The 16,054-nt window shown below is 48.5% G+C and overlaps 1 protein-coding gene across 1 annotated transcript in view; it reads left to right on the top strand.

Moving 5' to 3' along the window:
* The window catches only part of LTBP2 (latent transforming growth factor beta binding protein 2), a 71,863-nt gene that overhangs the window by 12,504 nt on the left and 43,305 nt on the right, over positions 1–16,054 (top strand). The window contains exon 3 of the mRNA XM_014250008.2: positions 1,508–1,751. Within this exon, the coding sequence (XP_014105483.2) occupies positions 1,508–1,751 (244 nt within the window). The remainder of the gene's footprint in view (positions 1–1,507; positions 1,752–16,054) is intronic.

The raw sequence follows: 16,054 nt of genomic DNA, 5'->3' as shown, positions 1-16,054 counted from the left end.
GTTAAAACAGGCATTTATTGGGAGATAACAGTAGGGACTGGCAGCCTATTTAAATCACAGCTGAGTTTTGTATTATAAATTACATCAACTTCTGGAGTGCCAGACTTCCCAGAGACGCTTAATTCCTGCCTGACTAGGACCTTGTCCCTGTTCCAGAGACTGCAGTGTTGGCTGATTTATTTTACTGGGAGATTTCATCAAAACCTCTGGCTTTAACCTACACAGCCCTACGTGACTTGGGGTCTCCTTTTCCTTGAGATCTCTCTCTCTTCCTGAGTGTTAACATGGTAATAAATGTCACATGAAGCACTCCAGTGAGCATATCCCTGATCTAGTTAGGAAAAGCTGATGGCAGGCTAGTTTTGGGATGAGGGAAGGGTTGTGTGGGTTATACTGCTGTGAAAGGAATTCAAGTGTCTGCATAAGGACTTCTGTCACTTGTTGACAGCAGGATGATGTACGGATAGCACATGAGGAAGGAGCTGTCTGTATGTTTGTTGCCAGGAGCAGTGTTTCTCACAGGCATGTGTATCTCACAGGAGAGGAGAGCACAGGCAGAAAGGGACATGTTCATGAAAACCCTGCAGCTTTACACCCTGTGTAAAGGTGGTGAGATGCCCCTGCAGCTTCCCTGGGGCAGTTGTGGGAGAGGGGACTTCAGAAGCAGTGGTTTCATGGGTTGAAACCCATTCACAGGGTTTCCATGTGGCTGGAAGTTAATGTCTACCTTGTGTTGTCCAACAAGGTTTCATTACCCTTTGACCAGCTGGCACCTTCTTTCTCTGAAGGACAACACTGTTTTCCAGTGCCTTTTCAATTACCTTTGCTCAGAACAATGAGCCTGGTCCTACTGGAGCAATCTGTGGATTCCTGGCTGCCACTGCCGGGTTATAAACCCAATTTGGCATCTGTTGACTTGTGAAGTGTTAGGGTCCTGTGTATAATTAATAGCACTTTCCTCCCAGGGCGCAAACTGAAGCTGATGTGCTGTAATTAGGAACACGCAGGCTCAGAGGTTGATTTAGGCACAAGGTTAATGAACTGTAAGTCCCTGTAGCAGTGGAGGAATTTGAGCACAGTGACTCCAAAATCAGCTGTGGAAGGAAAGCTGGAAAGCACTGAAGGGGACAGGCTGGGGCACTGTGCAAATCACACCCCAAAACAGACTAAAGGAGACATGCAATCCCTTGCTTTGTGAATTAGGACCTATTCTTGTCCAGAGCACTCTGGGCAATGCTGGTGGCCATGTGCTCTCTGCAGGCCATGCTGCTCGTTTCTGAACTTTCCAAGATGAGTATTGCTGGAGAAGAGCTCTGCAGAGACCAGTGAGTAGAGAGTAGAGGTGACCTTGTGTTAGGGGCCCACAGCAGTTGTAACACCAAGACTGTGAAGGTCACCTGCCTGCAGAGAAGAGATGGGACTGTCCCAGTTGTGCTGCCCCAGCTGGATGTCATCACCATGGGGCTAAAGTCCTGTGTCCACTAACTGCCTTTCTGTGTCTCCTCAGCTGTCTGCGACCCGCCATGCCAGAACAGGGGCTCCTGCAGCCGCCCCCAGGTCTGTACCTGTCGCTCAGGCTTCCAGGGCTTCCGGTGTGAAGAAGTTGTTCCTGAGCAGGAGTACCACCCGCCTGGCGCTGTTGCTGCCTTCCAGCCCCCCACAAGCTCCGTCCGGAGGAGGACCAGCACAATAGGGCGGGATGCCTCCCTGCAAGGGGCTCAGACGCCCATCCCACGGCACGTCCCAGCTGTGTAAGTCAAACCGGGTTCCTGGCAGGGTGCTCTGCCAATCCCTCAGGCAACTAACACCTTGATCAGTTGGGCTACAGTCTCTGCTTCATGAGACCACTGATAAAAACTCCTCCATAGGCTGTGGTAGCTGACACAAGGGGGGTCAGCTCCTGCTGTCCCTGCAAGGGACTCAGTTTGTTTCCAGCACTTTGTCACAGTCCCCTGGAACACACAGGAATGAGGTGAGCTAATGATGATCCCATGAGGAAAGAGAGCTGTGAAGGTCATCTGTTTGCTTTTGTCCTGTTGGTGAATAGCCTTCATGGTAGCAGCAGGGTGGACAGAGGAGTGGTGGGTAAATCTCTTTCCCAAGAGGATATATTTAGAGCAATATATCCAGGTAGTACCCACAGAAGAGTACACACATAGGAGGTGTGCTTGTAAGTGCTGGTATTAGCAAAACAATGACACTCAGAGATGTCTCCTGGCAGACTCCAGCTATTATTGAGGCATTTGTTCTATATTTCTGAGTAATTTTGCTGTGGTTTGGATCTTTTTGGTACCCAGGTGGGTGCCTGCAGGTTGGGTACAGAAGCAAAAGTAGAGCTGTTGGAGCTCAGAGGTCCATGCAGGGGGGACTCTGAGGAGTGTGTTAAGCTCAGAGTGACAACTGTGGCATCATCTGGTCTTTTGGGTGATGTGAGGAAGAATTTAGTGCTTCAGCACACCTGCCTCAGATCAATGCTGAGATGCTCCTGTACCTGAGCTATCACTTTTTAACAAAACTTTGTGGTTTTTGACGTCCTGCTGGAGCTGTAGCTGTTTTTGCTGAATGAGGAAAGGAGAGGTGTCTTTCCCTAATAAGCACTGCTACTGTGTCAGCAGCTTGATGGGGATGGAGCATTGAGAGCAGTGCCTGCTGCTGTACAGCAACCCACACATATTATTAGTTTGGGTTTTTTTAGACCATCTCCACTTTTCTGTAAGAGTCCATGAACATGGGAGCAACGTGTTAGACTGCATCACCCCTAAAGCCCCGTGTTTCTTGGAGCTGTTCACTCAATTGCTGGGCCAAAAAGACTGGTTTTGTTGGTAGCCACCAAAGCAGAGAATTTTCTCATGGCTTCCGGCAGAAGCCCCTCAGTCATAGTCAGGAAGACATTACAGCAAATTACAGGTGCTCAACCAGGAGGTAACCACAGTTTCTCCTTTGCTTCTCTGAACTTTTGGCTTTCTCTGTCAACATCACTTGGAGCTGCCCGAGGAGAGAGCAATTTGGCCTTTGTTTTTCTATTTCCTGCAGGTTGTTTCCAACATGCCCATTGCTCCTACAGTAGCTACTGCCTTTCTGTCTCTTTTGAAGCAGAGGCAACACATGGGCTGGAGACAATTCTAGACCCTTGGCTGTCAACAATTTTGGTGAGGCTCAAATGACTGGCAAAGATTTTACTGGCACTGAGAAGCTCACTGAAGATGACATACCTTGGTGCCCAAATGAAAGACTATCTGATAGAAACCAAATTCAGGAAAGGCAGAGGTGATGCTGGCAGGGAGAGGTGGCTAAGCCCTTGTCATTGCTGCTCTAAGAGACGCTTGCTACCCAAGTGAGCATGCAGCCCTCTCACGTGCCTGTAATCCTGGGCATTGCTGACGAGTTTCCCTGCAGTGATGACCTCCTCCTACCCCTCTGTGCTACCACTCTGTGTGGAGGGACTGGAGGGGACAGGGAACAGTGTCCTTGGAGATACAGCACCTGTTGAAGGCTTTCCCAGTAAGGAACATGACCTCAGGCTCCACACAGAGGACAGAGAGCTGTGCAGGCAGAGCATTCTTGTCCAGTCAGTCAGACATAGCATTTAGTGATCACTGAACTGGGATTGCTGAATGCCCAGCTGCCCAATGTACCTTAAATCCTCTGGCACTATCCCAAGGAAATAGGACTCCATTAAGGACCACACTGTGTGCTGTTCCTCATTCCCTCCCCATGAAGGGGGATCATTGGATGTCACCTTTATCCCATGCTTCAGCAAGAGAATTTGACTATTGTCCTCTGCAATGGCCACAGGTAGGACACTGGGACACCACTGACTGCCTTCTGGAGATATCCTGAAGGATTTACTGAGGCTGCTGTGTGTCTCTCCAAGAGGGAGTTGTCACCATACCTCTGGGTGCTGTGCTGCCCAGGCAATGTTTAACAGCTCTGCTTTGCAGGCAGGTGGAGGGCTGCCTGCACCCTGGCACTGGTCTGCATTGAAATGCCTCTTTCAGCCCCTGGGTGCTCTTCTGTACAATTCAGTCACCTGGATTTTTTCTGTGGTCTGTGGAACTTATAACATGGTGTGGTACTGCATGACTTAAAAGTCTTATTGCTGTTAGAAGAGTTGTTTCCCAAATGTTTTTGAGTGTCCCTTTCAGCATGCCAACTTCTGGGCTAGCTGCAGAGCCTGTAAGAGTGAGCATCTGCAGCCAAAGGCATGGTCTTGGCCATGCCCTTCCATTGCTTCACTTGTTGGTCTCCATCTGGTCTCTGGGTGAGTTGGCTCAGTTCCATAAACCAGAAAAAAAATGAACACAGCAAAATCAAGGGTAATTTTCTGTCACTTCAGTGGGCAAAATTGGCTTATTGGAAGATCATGAGACCAGAAGAATTGGACAGAATTGCAAGTCTAGCAGTGAAGGGGAGGAAAGGAGGGGACTCCCCTTTTGGTGGTGGGGAATTCACTTCTTAGGCTGGTTATTTGTCTCATGAAAGCACACTCTTAGACTTGTCTGAACTTGCAGTGACAACGTCATCCCTTTCCACTGAAGTACTTTCTGTGCTTTCACATGCAACTTTCTTCATACAGTTGGGCTGTAGTAGCAAAAGCAAGAAGTTTGTCTTAAAAGGTAGAGCTCTCTCATGTTTGCAAGCATGAGGACTGGTTTTTAGGCACTGCGAACTCAGAGCTGCATTCACTGGAGTTCAGGTGACTGTCAAGTGTGAGAGGAACAGCTTGGCTTGTCAGGTCCATGGTCTGCTCCAGGATGAGGGGGGGGTTGTGCTGGTGGATACTGACCTTTTCTAGTCAATCTGCCACAATTTCACAGGAGCTGGTTTACTTGTCTGATTTGTCAATAAGGAAGAGGTAGAAGAAGTTCTTGAATGGTACAGTGGATGGAGGACACTGGTGGTTCTAGGTCAATGGTTGTGAGAAGACTCTGAGTTCCCCGACAAACACCCAGTCCCTGACCTCCCTGTACATTTGCACTACTAAGAAGCAGGAGTTGCACAAGAGTGGGAGCTTATAGACATCTAAGCCTTGTCTTGCTGTGCCAAGACAGGAAATCAATTCTCACATGAGTGAATTTACATTCTCCTTTTGTTTATTTGCATCTATATTGGCTTTATTTGTGTTTGTACAGAGCTAACAATCAGAAGCTCTGAAGCCATGCACTAGAACAGTACTATATTAGATTCCCTACAAACAAGCAACAAAACCCATGAATCCTCCACAGAGACCTGGTCTCTAAGAAGAGATTGGGTTGCTTTTGGTTTCAATGTGCTCTGAAGTGAGTCTTCAGAGAGAGTTAAGAGAGCAGCCAGCTGAATTAGTTAGGAACTGCCTGGACCAAAATATTCCCTACTTACCTGAGTGGTGGAACTGCTTTAAAATGATTTCTTATCCCCATCTAGTTGCACTTGCTGCTTATCATGACTGCACCTTCACTGTGGGCAGTAACCTGGTCTGGAGGTAGGAAGTCTTTGGGAGTCTGTAGGAGCCCAAAAAGTGTTGGTGAAGAGCACAGCCAGACAGCTGTCTGTTTTCATGGTTCTGCTTCTGGTATGAATGTGCTTCTGGTTCTGAAGAAAAGCTCTGGAAGGACAAGTGGCCTTCTGTGGCTTTCCTGCCAGGAGAGCCCAGGAAGTGCAGCTGGGACAGCAGGAGATGTTACTGTCAGTCCTCTACCCTCAGGGTACCTTCTCACCCTTGCTGAGAAGTGGCAGCTCCTCGAGCAACAGGGCTGTACCAGTCATATGCAACTGGTTGTACTGGTTGGTTCTTATTTTCACCTGTCAGATGTGAGGGCTAGTGAATGGACCTGTGGGCATTCTCACTGTAGCTGTCATAGATCCTTTTCTGGGTGTTCTGGCAGTCTTGGAAAGATGTGGATGTGAAGGCCAGCTTGAACATTGTGCTGAGCACAGGAGTCAGTGCTGTGGAGCTACATGTAGCCATCAGTGTTTCTGTTTGGAGAGGTACCGGGTAAGAACCACTCCATCCTTGGCTTGCCTCTGTGGTGTGCAATCTTTCTTCTCCCTGGGACTGAAGAAGAGGATATATTCAGTCTCACTTGAGCTCAACCCTTGTCCAGGGAAGGACTAGACTAGGAGAAGAGCAGCTCTGGCTCCCCTTTACTGACACCAGAGCTGGTGATGCTCAAACTGTCATCCCTGGAAATAAGGCTATGCAATGAGTACCGCTTCCCAAGTCCCTGCAGCAGGCTGTGGCTCACTGGAGACTTGGAGTCAGCTGTCTGAGGGAGCCTGTGGAGACTTGTTAGCTGCTGCAGAAGCTGAGAGGCCCCCATTCTGTGCTGGTTGGAACATCAAGTGCTCTGAGAGAGCAAAATCCTGGGGGTGTTAGAGGCCCTCCCGGTGTGGACTAGCTGCAAATCCCCGCTCTCCTTGATCTCAGCCTGAATGTCTGCCTGGAGAAGCAAAGCCCTGATGGATGATTGTGCGGGTGGAGTTGCACCTCAGCCCAGAAGCCAAGCTAAATGGAAACAGCTTTGTTTTCCTAAGGCTGGAGTATCAGCAGAATTCATGTTTATTTAGCAGGGAGTGGAAAGGGTTTTGCCCCTTACCCTCAGGATGGCTGACCAGATGCCTTTGACTCTGGGCAGTGTGTGTGGAGGGTTCTGTTGCTGCCACCTGAGAAGGTCCCTCCTGCCAGGAGTGCATAAATCTGTAGCCAGCATTGTGCAAGGGAGCTGTGCTGCCTGGTAGGGATGTATGTGCTGGATGATGGCTGCTTGCAAAGCAAGGCATCCTTCCTCTGAAGATGAGATGTCTGGGACCTGCAAAGCATTTCCCCACTAATGCAAGCAAGGGAAAAGGGCATAGCTGTGGTGTAAGGTGCTGAGACACTGTGCGGACAGTTTAATGCAGCTAAGCTCTTGAGGGCAGGGAGCTTCCTCTGAGAGGGTTCTGTTTAGGCAAGGCAGTTGCTGGGAGTTGCCTGGTGTTTTCAGGATGGAAAAGGAAGAAGGCTGAGTTGCAACATGCCTGGCCCACTGATTTCTGATCTCAGACTCTCTTCTGCAGCACCCTAGAGGAGACATCTCCTCCCTTCCTGATGAGAGGAAGGGCTATACGCAGCCCTTGAGGAGCTGTGGCAAGCGTTCCTGGCCTGGGAGCACTGGGAACCTCATGCCAGCAGGCAGGCTCTGCCAAAATCTCTGTTCTCTCTCCTGGAAGCGAAGGATTAGAACAGCAGGGAGCAAGCAGACGGGAGGATCTTGGGTGTGTGGCAGAGGTTGGTGGATGGAGAAAGTGTATTTCCCCCCATTTGAAAATTGCTCCGTTTCATTTGAAAATCCTGTTCTGGTGGTAGTCAAATGTCAAGCATGATCCATTGCAAAGGGGAGTGGAGCCCATGGGTGGATACAAAGCTGTGTGCCCTGGGGTGGCCATTTAGAGCACGACATTGAGAACTGTGGCTTGGCAAAATCAGCTTGATGAGCTTGTTGTCATTGAGGACTAGCAGATAGAACAAAAAGTTCACTGCAAGGTCACTTGCTTTTTAAAGATGTTGCTCCGAACAGAGAAAGATTTGTCTTAATTGTTAAAGCAGGATCTGGAGCCTCCTGTCTTGCCAGCTTTGAACTTTCCACATTTATGAGAAAAAGGGGAGCTTGCTTACTGCCTTACTTGGGTTGCTGATGAGTGTTCAGGACTGTTTCCTACCATAGGTCCAGCACTAGGAGGAGGTCTATACTATCTGCCTACTTATTGAATGCATCTTCTGCTCTTCTCCTCACTCAGTCCACATTTATGAGTGTTACAATTTATTAATATCCAAATATCAGAGAAAATAAAAGCCAGCCCTTGATGAGAAGCATCCCCCCCATTTAAGTGCATTCCTGTGGCATGGGCTGTGGCAGCCTTCCCACTTCATTTGGTATGGGAGCAGCCCAGGAGATCCATAGTGCATGATGTTAAATTCCTAGGGTAAAACACCAGTGCCAGCCTTGTGCCACTACAGTGCCTTTATGCTTGTTACTTGAATGGCATATTTTCTCAGTGCAGATAAACCCTAACTGCAGCTTTCTAAAGTGCTTCCCTTCAGCAATATGGTTTTCACAAAGTGGCCAAACATTTACGTTCCTTGATCCAAAGCCAACTTTGAGTAGATATCTGAGACATTGTTAAAAAATTGAAACTAAAAAGCCAGTGCCACTCAGGGTGAGAATATGTGAAAAGGAAAATATGTCACTCAGTACAATGAGATCTCCATAAGCTCCAGATCTCGGCCCCTTTCCTGCTTTGACATAGTCAAAAGTCCTTGGCAAGCTGGATGAGAAACTTAAAGGAAAATCTCAAGCTACTCAAGAGGAGTGTAAATGCCATTTTTCTTATATAAAAATGCTCCTATTTTTAAATTACATGATATACCTTCTCTAGTCTGGCACCAGATTCAGCTGCTTTATTTTTTAGTGTTTTAAAGCTGTCAGCACCATTCTGGTTTATATGTTTTATGTATTTACTTTCTAGGGGGTTGCATACCCTTCAGAGCAGCAGGAGAATAGCTGGCTTTCAGGCCCCTTTTTTAAACTCCAAATATGGTCTTTACATTAGATCTGTTTTCTTCTGCACCTCTTTGGGAGCCATTCCTATAGCTTAATGCAGTCTTTAGGCAGTTTAAATGTACTTTTCCTTCTAACTGAAAGAAGAGTGTTGCTACTGTCAGCTTAATCTGAGACTCCATGCAAGAGAGCAGGGTGCAGGGCAAATACACTGTACATGTGGTAGGTAAGGTAGTACAGAAAATCCAGTTTATAGCCTATTTTATATACTATACATATATCATTTGGGACACTTATGACAATACAATTTATATAGCAGTTCTATAAAAAAGAAAGTTGTTAGAAGAGCACTAAGGCTACATGATCAAATGCTGGGAGAGTTTTCCTAACGCCTGAATTAGGATTGTCATCTATCTTGCTTTCAGCTCCCTTGTGCCTGTGGATTACTGCAGTTTCTCATACCTGACTGTGTGTTGCCTTTTTTGGTTTAAACTGATACTTCAGTAAAATCAAAGCTGTTCTCTTTAGTTGTGAATGTTTCCCATAAATCACCAGTGCTAGCAGGAAGCAAGGGATTAATTGAAGTTGATTTGATACAAGAAGTGGTTGAAATTAAGATCTAAAAGTCTCCATATAAATCTACTTGTTCTCTTTTCCATTCTTCAGAAGCATCCTGAGAAATGCTGCCCTGAGTGCTTGGTGATTGGTGGGATTGGTACCTTGCTCTCCACACCACCTCATCTTTTTTTCACCTGAGTGAGGGTTCTCATTTAGGCAGAAACTAAACATCTAGGCAGGAATTAAGGAGACATTCAGGATGGAAAAATCTTATCTGATACTGCTAAAGGAAAAATATCCTCTATGGGAGGAAGAAATCTGGAAGGAGAAGCTATGATTTTTCAGGGTAGAAGTAAACAGCAAATTAGTCAATGGAGGGTAATGCATGTGGTGCATACCAGAGACGGATGGACTTTGGAGGCAAAAGACCCAAATCAGATGAGGTGTTTTTTTTCCCGTACACCCTGAGCTCCTGCTCTGAGTCAAGGAATTCTTTATTGCCAGAAAAGATCTTGACAAATTGGAAAGAATTCTGAGGGAGGGAGGGAGCTGAGGGGAATGGTTAACAGACCCACATTTGCAAAACTGAGCCAAATGTTGGCCTTGGAGGATGAGGAACATACTTGGAGGCTGAGGCTATCAGGATGGGGCAGAGTGTATTAGGTTGCCTGTAGCCTTGGCAGGGTGGCCATGGTAATTTTTCAATGGTAAGGCTTTCTAAAAAGCAATGTGCCAAACTATTCCAGGGGTGTAATGACAGGTTGATAATGACACTGGAGCTTTGCCTTCCCCATGACTTTGGAGCTGTGCTGTTGCAGAGCTGGGTGCAGGGGTGGCCAAAGCAGGTGCAGCGCTCCGCATCCCTTCTCAAGGAGCAGGCTGGGAAACCTGTTCCTCGCTTACAGCCCTTGGTGTGGGTACTGAAGGCCACGTACTGAAGGTACCTGAGAGAGGTGTAGAGCAGATTCATGATCATGGAGTCACTGGCTTTGCCATCAGGCATCGTGCTTACATGGCCAGGAGTCTTCTGACTAGTGAGCAAGTGGAGGGATGCAGCCAGTGCAGAACAGTGCAGAATAAACATCACTGGGATGCTCATTCCCTGATCCTCAGCAGGGATGAGACTTCAAGAGTGGATAGCAAAGGTTACATCCCAGCTCAGCTCTCATGGATTGAGTGCTGCAGGTGCAGGAATTCTGTGTGTGGCTGGGGATGGAGCGATGTGAGAAGAACTATCAACACTGAGGTAATAGATCCAAAGGCCAGGACATCCTGCTGGGTGTTTAACCATTATTTTAGCTTAAAATATGTCTTAGATCTACAGTGTTCCCAGGATGAGTGGGAGACCACCTGCTGTAGATGAAAAGCCTTCACTTCTTCAGCTGAGAGCACTACACATGTCTCTTCACGTTGTTGCTCTCATGCTGTGTGTGTGTGTTCAGCCACAAACTCTTCACCCCACTCACATGCCTGGAATGAGAGAGGCCTTTCCAGCCCTCCCCCTGTCCTGTGTAGAGCAGTGGGCAGGCAGCTGGCTCCCCCCACTCCCAGGGGTGCCTGTGGGTGCAAGAATGAATAGGCTAAAGTGTTTTTTCAGGGCTTTGAAGCTGGCAGCCTAGTGAAGGGGGTGGGTGTTGCTAGTCAACAAGATGGAAATGAAACGCAAATATGCTTGTTTTCTCATTGCATTATGGGGGAAATGAGTGACCTCCCCACAGCCAATATTGAGCTTTTCTCTGGCTAATGCCCCTGCAGCAGGTTTCATTAGATGGCAGCCAGGCCCTCAGCTTGCAGCTGTTGTGTCTTGCACAAACAGGGGGCCCTTTGAGACAGAGATCTGTGTGCTTGTGTGTACAAGCACAGGTTGATATCTTGTCCTCTCATCTGCTACTGCCCTAAATACAGATCCTTCCCTGCCAGGTAGGACCCTGTCCTGGGGAGGATGGGGAGTAGGAGGCGGCCAGGGGAGGTGTTGCTGTGGTTGGTGGGGGGGATGAATCCTCAGTGGGGTGGTCACACTGTGTGACTCACAGTCCAGGTCTCTGACTATGCCAGCAGCTTCTGCCAACGTTTGTGGTGGTACAAAGGCTGTGGCTGTGGGGTGATGTCTGCAGTAAATGGTGACATTGATGGAGACCTTCATGTGATGGCAGCTGGATGTGTCTCTAATCACTAAGGTGTGAGACTGCCTGTGTGACTGCATTTGGCAGCAGTGCTGTGCCTGTTGGTTGTGCTGCTCAGCATCAGCCCCTCTGTGCAGCAAGAGGAGCCAACTGAGGCAGCTTTCTCATTGTTTCAGCCCAAAGGAGTGAGCTGAGCACCACAGGCTAGCCTGGGCAGTTCTGACAGAGAGGTGGTAGCTTTTCTGGTCTCCCTCACCATCTAAATCCCTGTTTTAGTCAAGGAAGTTATGGCCTAAATGTGGCATTTGTAATCAAGTAGCCTCTGTTGGCTCCACTTGAAGCTCAGAGCAGTTGCAGGCTGCATTTTTATTTTTGGCATTGGCCTGCACTCCAGCTCTGGAGACAAGCAGATTGCAGACAGCTCTTTATCACATCTGGCATTTGGAAATTATGATTCTGGCCATTTAATGGGTCAGCACTGAGGTCTAATGGATCCAACCATGAGCACAATCTGCAGCTCCAGGTGACCACCTGATGCCATGCCTTTGTGCAGGGCATGTTTCTGCAGCCTCGCTGGGCCAGGCAGGTGCTGTTCCCATGCCTGGAGAGCTGGACTTCTTCCAGGGAGTCAGTTGCTCACTGCCTAATACATGAGAGCAAGGAAGAGCATTCAGTGCAGTGGCAGGTGGCATTTGTGGCACATGTGGCAAGGGAAGGGCATTTAATGTCAGCAGGGAGCTGTGTTGGGGGCATGTGAGCAGCCACTTTGGCTAAGGAGCAAATTAGATCCCAAGAGACTGGTTAAAATGAACTTGTTAGCTGTCTGTGAGCTTAGAGGGGTTCAGTTAAGTATGTGGCATCTGGCAACTCCTGAACAGATAAAATTAGAGTTCCCAGCCGTCTCCCTCCCTGTTCTCACACAGTATGTGGCTGGCTGGGAGCCAGCTAGGATGGCCCTGCAGCACTTGCACTGCTCTGGGGGCCAGAAGAAGGAAGATGCCAGGGTGGTGGTGGTGGTGGAGTTTGAGCTTGGTGGCATGAGGCAGACAGCTGGTGACTCTGCTGTCCCATGGACTTGCACGTCTGCTGCTACAGTTTGTAGTGAAATAGAAATCTTGGCCAGCCACTGGCACATGTCAAGTGGAGCAGGCAGCTGGAGTTACCACTGCAATATGGCACAGGTGAGAACCCGAAATAAGAGCCATGTGGGCTCTGTGAGAGCTCTTAGTTGCTCTCATAAGGGATAGGGCTGGCATCTGGGTGCTGGACTGACATGGCTCATGGCATGTGCCAGTGACAGAGTATAGTGTGTGGCACGGAGCCTGACACATGTTCCTGGCCCTGCAGCCCCACTTTGTGAGTGCTGTTTGTGACCTCCCACACAAAGGCAAAGGATGGCATCAGTGCCAACAGCAGCTCTAGAGGTCTTGAAGGGAAAAAAGATTTGGATGACTTGCAGATTATGATGGTCCAGGTGCCTGTGTCATGTGTGTCTTGTGTGTCTTGTGTGTCTTGTGTCCCATCTTGCATGACACCTGGCTGTAGGTGTCTGTGAACCTGGCACAAAGGCACCACCATTCTTGTGGCCTTCATGGTACATTGATTCTGCTTGGCTCTCCCAAGAAGGTCTTCTGCCTGTGGGATGCTGGTGGATGCTTCTCCTGTGCAAGAGAACTTCCCTTGCATTTCACCAAACACTGGGGAGCATGGACTTCAGACTTCAGGGTCTCCCTCATTTGAATGGGAGGTACCAGGGCTGAAGATGCCAGCAGGAGGGACAGCAGGGAGGTTTCAGTGGTATTTCTGCTGCTCCTGGAGATAATAAACTAAGACAGGATTTATGGACATAATGTGGGTGGGCTTGAAGTCAGGTGCCTTGTATGGTGTGGTTTTCCCTCTCCTCCCAGAGTCTTACCAGAGCTGTCTTCCTTGTCAGCATGTTTGTGAGCTAATTGACAATAAACTTAATGGTCTCTAAGCAATGCCTCTCCTGTGCTCCGGGGCCTGCAGACTGAGCCATGAATCCTTTCTGCCTGCTGAGGAACCTATTTGGAGTCCAAGAAAGGGGAAGTTTCTGGTTTGCAGTCAATTTACTCCTTTCCAAGGCTGGCTGCTTCTCTTTCCCCCATAGACACACATGCTGGTGTTAAGGCTGCCCATTCTTCTGTGATGCTTTAGTGGAAAATCAGCAACTGCTGAGCATTACAAAGGGGGAAGTGAATCACTGATTTTGGTCCCTGTGGCCCCAAGCAGGGAGGGCATCTTGCCAGAGTGACAGGCAGATGGACAAGACAGACACTGAGTATATTGTTCAGCATTTAAAATCCAGAGGAGAACCTGCCTGTTGCCCTGGCAGGTTATCAGGGCCTGAGCATGACTCTATTCTGGCTGAGCCCACTCATCTTGGAGATGGACATGCAGGCTGCAGTCTGGAGTAGCAGGGGTGGACTTACCAGTGCTGCAGTGGCTCCCCTCTGTGGGACTCTGCTCCCAGCCCCATGGGCAGCATGTGTCCTTTCTGGGTACCTGGAGGCAGCAACTGCATCCCAAGCAGCAAGCTGGTTAAATTTAGAGAGCTGGAGCTTTTTGGGCCCTGGCATGGGGTTTCCTGGACCCTGGGAATATAGTTTCTTCTCTGAGAGCTGTTTATCTTCCAATTTGTTTTGACCAGTGCAATGGTTGCCCTTCTGAGAAGTGCTCCTTAGGTCTCAATAGTCTCTGTCATCTCTCCCTGATATTCAGCATGGTGAAGGTTTGTTTCAGCTGGAACAGTGAATTTCCAATCCTCATCTCTCTAGCCCTTGCCTTGTCTGGGGTTAGTGCCCCTCCCTGCTGACCACACTGCCAGGACTGACCAGGACTCACTCTCTCCACTGTGCCTCAAGCCATCCACCCTGCTGTGGTCTGTCAGGCTTTGGCTGGGGAGAGGGTGAGGCAGGCTGGATGAAAAACCAGTAATACTCTTGTGGTACTTGGCTCTGCATTTCCTTTACACAAATAGAAAAAAAAAAACCCACGGTTTCCCAGCTCACTAGCAATCTGGCCAAAGTCAACAGCTGGATGAAGAGCAGCGATAGAAGCTAAATCCAGGAAAGACTGAGGTGTTGCTTCTGGGGAGAGGGAAGTGCTTTGAAGAGTTTGCCATCTTTGCCTCCAGCTCCAAGGAGGATGCCTGGTGTTAAGTCACTAAGAGAACCTGTGCTCCCTCTGGCTTTTGCTTACCCAGAGAACTATGATCATCAGAAGTGATCAGGGATTTGAAAATGTTTTCTATATACAGTGGATTTGGAAAACAGTATTGTTTTCTGGATACCTCAGTCTCAGTGATTTAGACTTGGTGACTTTGTGACTCTGTGTATCTAATCTTTAAAAAAAACCCTGTGGTTGATTCAGAAAACAGAGATTCTCCTATCCATCTCTGCACTTTCTGGGAGTCTGCCAGCTCAGTCCTCAGTGGAGTGACAGGAAATCACTCACCTGTTTTGTTCAGAGAACAGGCACCCTGTAGGTTCATCTGGGACTGGCAGGAGAGCCATGATATCCAGGGCATACAATATTTTTGTACCTTCTCTACCCTGCTAAGCCTAAAGTAAGTACAGAGAAGAGTGCAAGTGGCACCAAAATTCATTGAAAATAAAATGTTTACACACAAAATTGCTGTGGCAATTTGTGGGATCCCTTGCTGAATGAAATACAAGTGTTATTTGGGTCCTGCAGGGATACGTAGCACTAGAATGTAGGCGACCAGATCTCCCTTAGTTCTCTTGACTTCTAGTATATGTCCTCGGGCTTATAGGGAATCCAGGTCATTGACCTGCACCTCAGAATAGGGCAGCTAAAAGCACTTGTTGGATAGTTTTGAACTGTTGCAGACATCGGTCAGTCTGTCTGCACAGCTCCCTCCCATTCCAAATCTCTTAATTTTGGTAAGCACCTAGTACCTATAGGTATTTCCATGTGAAGGTGACTGAGGTCTCTCAGACAGAGCCCTTTCAGCTGGCAGGAATTGCCAGGAGCACACACATACATGCTCCTGGAAGGAGAACGCTGCTCCCTCTGCCTTCCCTCCTTGCCCCATGTTCTGTCCTGGACCACTGCTGCTGTGAACTCCAGAGGTGGGGAGACAGGACAGCCCAGAAGGAGAGGTGTCCTAGGAGTCTGCATGCTGATTTTGCCCTACAGGCTGTACCTGACACAGAGAGTTGTCAGGACCTCTGATGGATGAAGAGCAGGGAAACCAGCTGCTTGGAAACAGGCTGTGAAGGAAGAGACCAGTGCCTCTTTGCAGAGATCTGCACTGGCCATGTGCCTGTCTGAAGGAGTGGAAGTGAGTAATACCACGTTGAGGGAGGCTGTAAGACTGAATATGAGGCCCTGGGACTTTAAGTGACTGGAACATAGTGCTTGAAGTGTCAAACTCCTCTGCCTCTTCTTTGCCTCTTCTCAAGCAGGTAGAGGCATGGAGCATGGTAACACAAGCTCCACACTCTGCTGATTTGGAGCTACCCCACATGTTTCCCATGCTCACTCTTAGCCCTAGGACAGCCACACCAATGAGAGAACCTGTAGCAGTTCAGATCCCTGGGAGCTGGCCAAGCTCTGGCCTTATGCTCACTGAGATCCATCCAAAGGATAGGGATTGCTAATGGCTTCTGGTCAGATCAGTACTGCTGCGGTGAGCTCAGGTGTATTTCCTGAGACACTTCAAGCAAGCCAGTCCCTGTCTGCCCAGCCTGGACTGGAGGTTTGGAGGGGAAAAAACCTCAGTTTCGTACTCCCTGACCATGAGCCAGCTCACAGCATGACAAATTGAGATGGAAAGATGCCTTTTGCCATTGATTTCTGCAGCCCAGGCTA

Source organism: Pseudopodoces humilis, chromosome 7 (assembly GCF_049639895.1).
Source record: "Pseudopodoces humilis isolate 2021_Gansu_Grassland_sample_001 chromosome 7, ASM4963989v1, whole genome shotgun sequence".
NCBI lineage: Eukaryota > Metazoa > Chordata > Aves > Passeriformes > Paridae > Pseudopodoces > Pseudopodoces humilis.
Note: the sequence above shows the minus strand (reverse complement) of the source record. Positions and strands in the feature narration are given on the sequence as shown.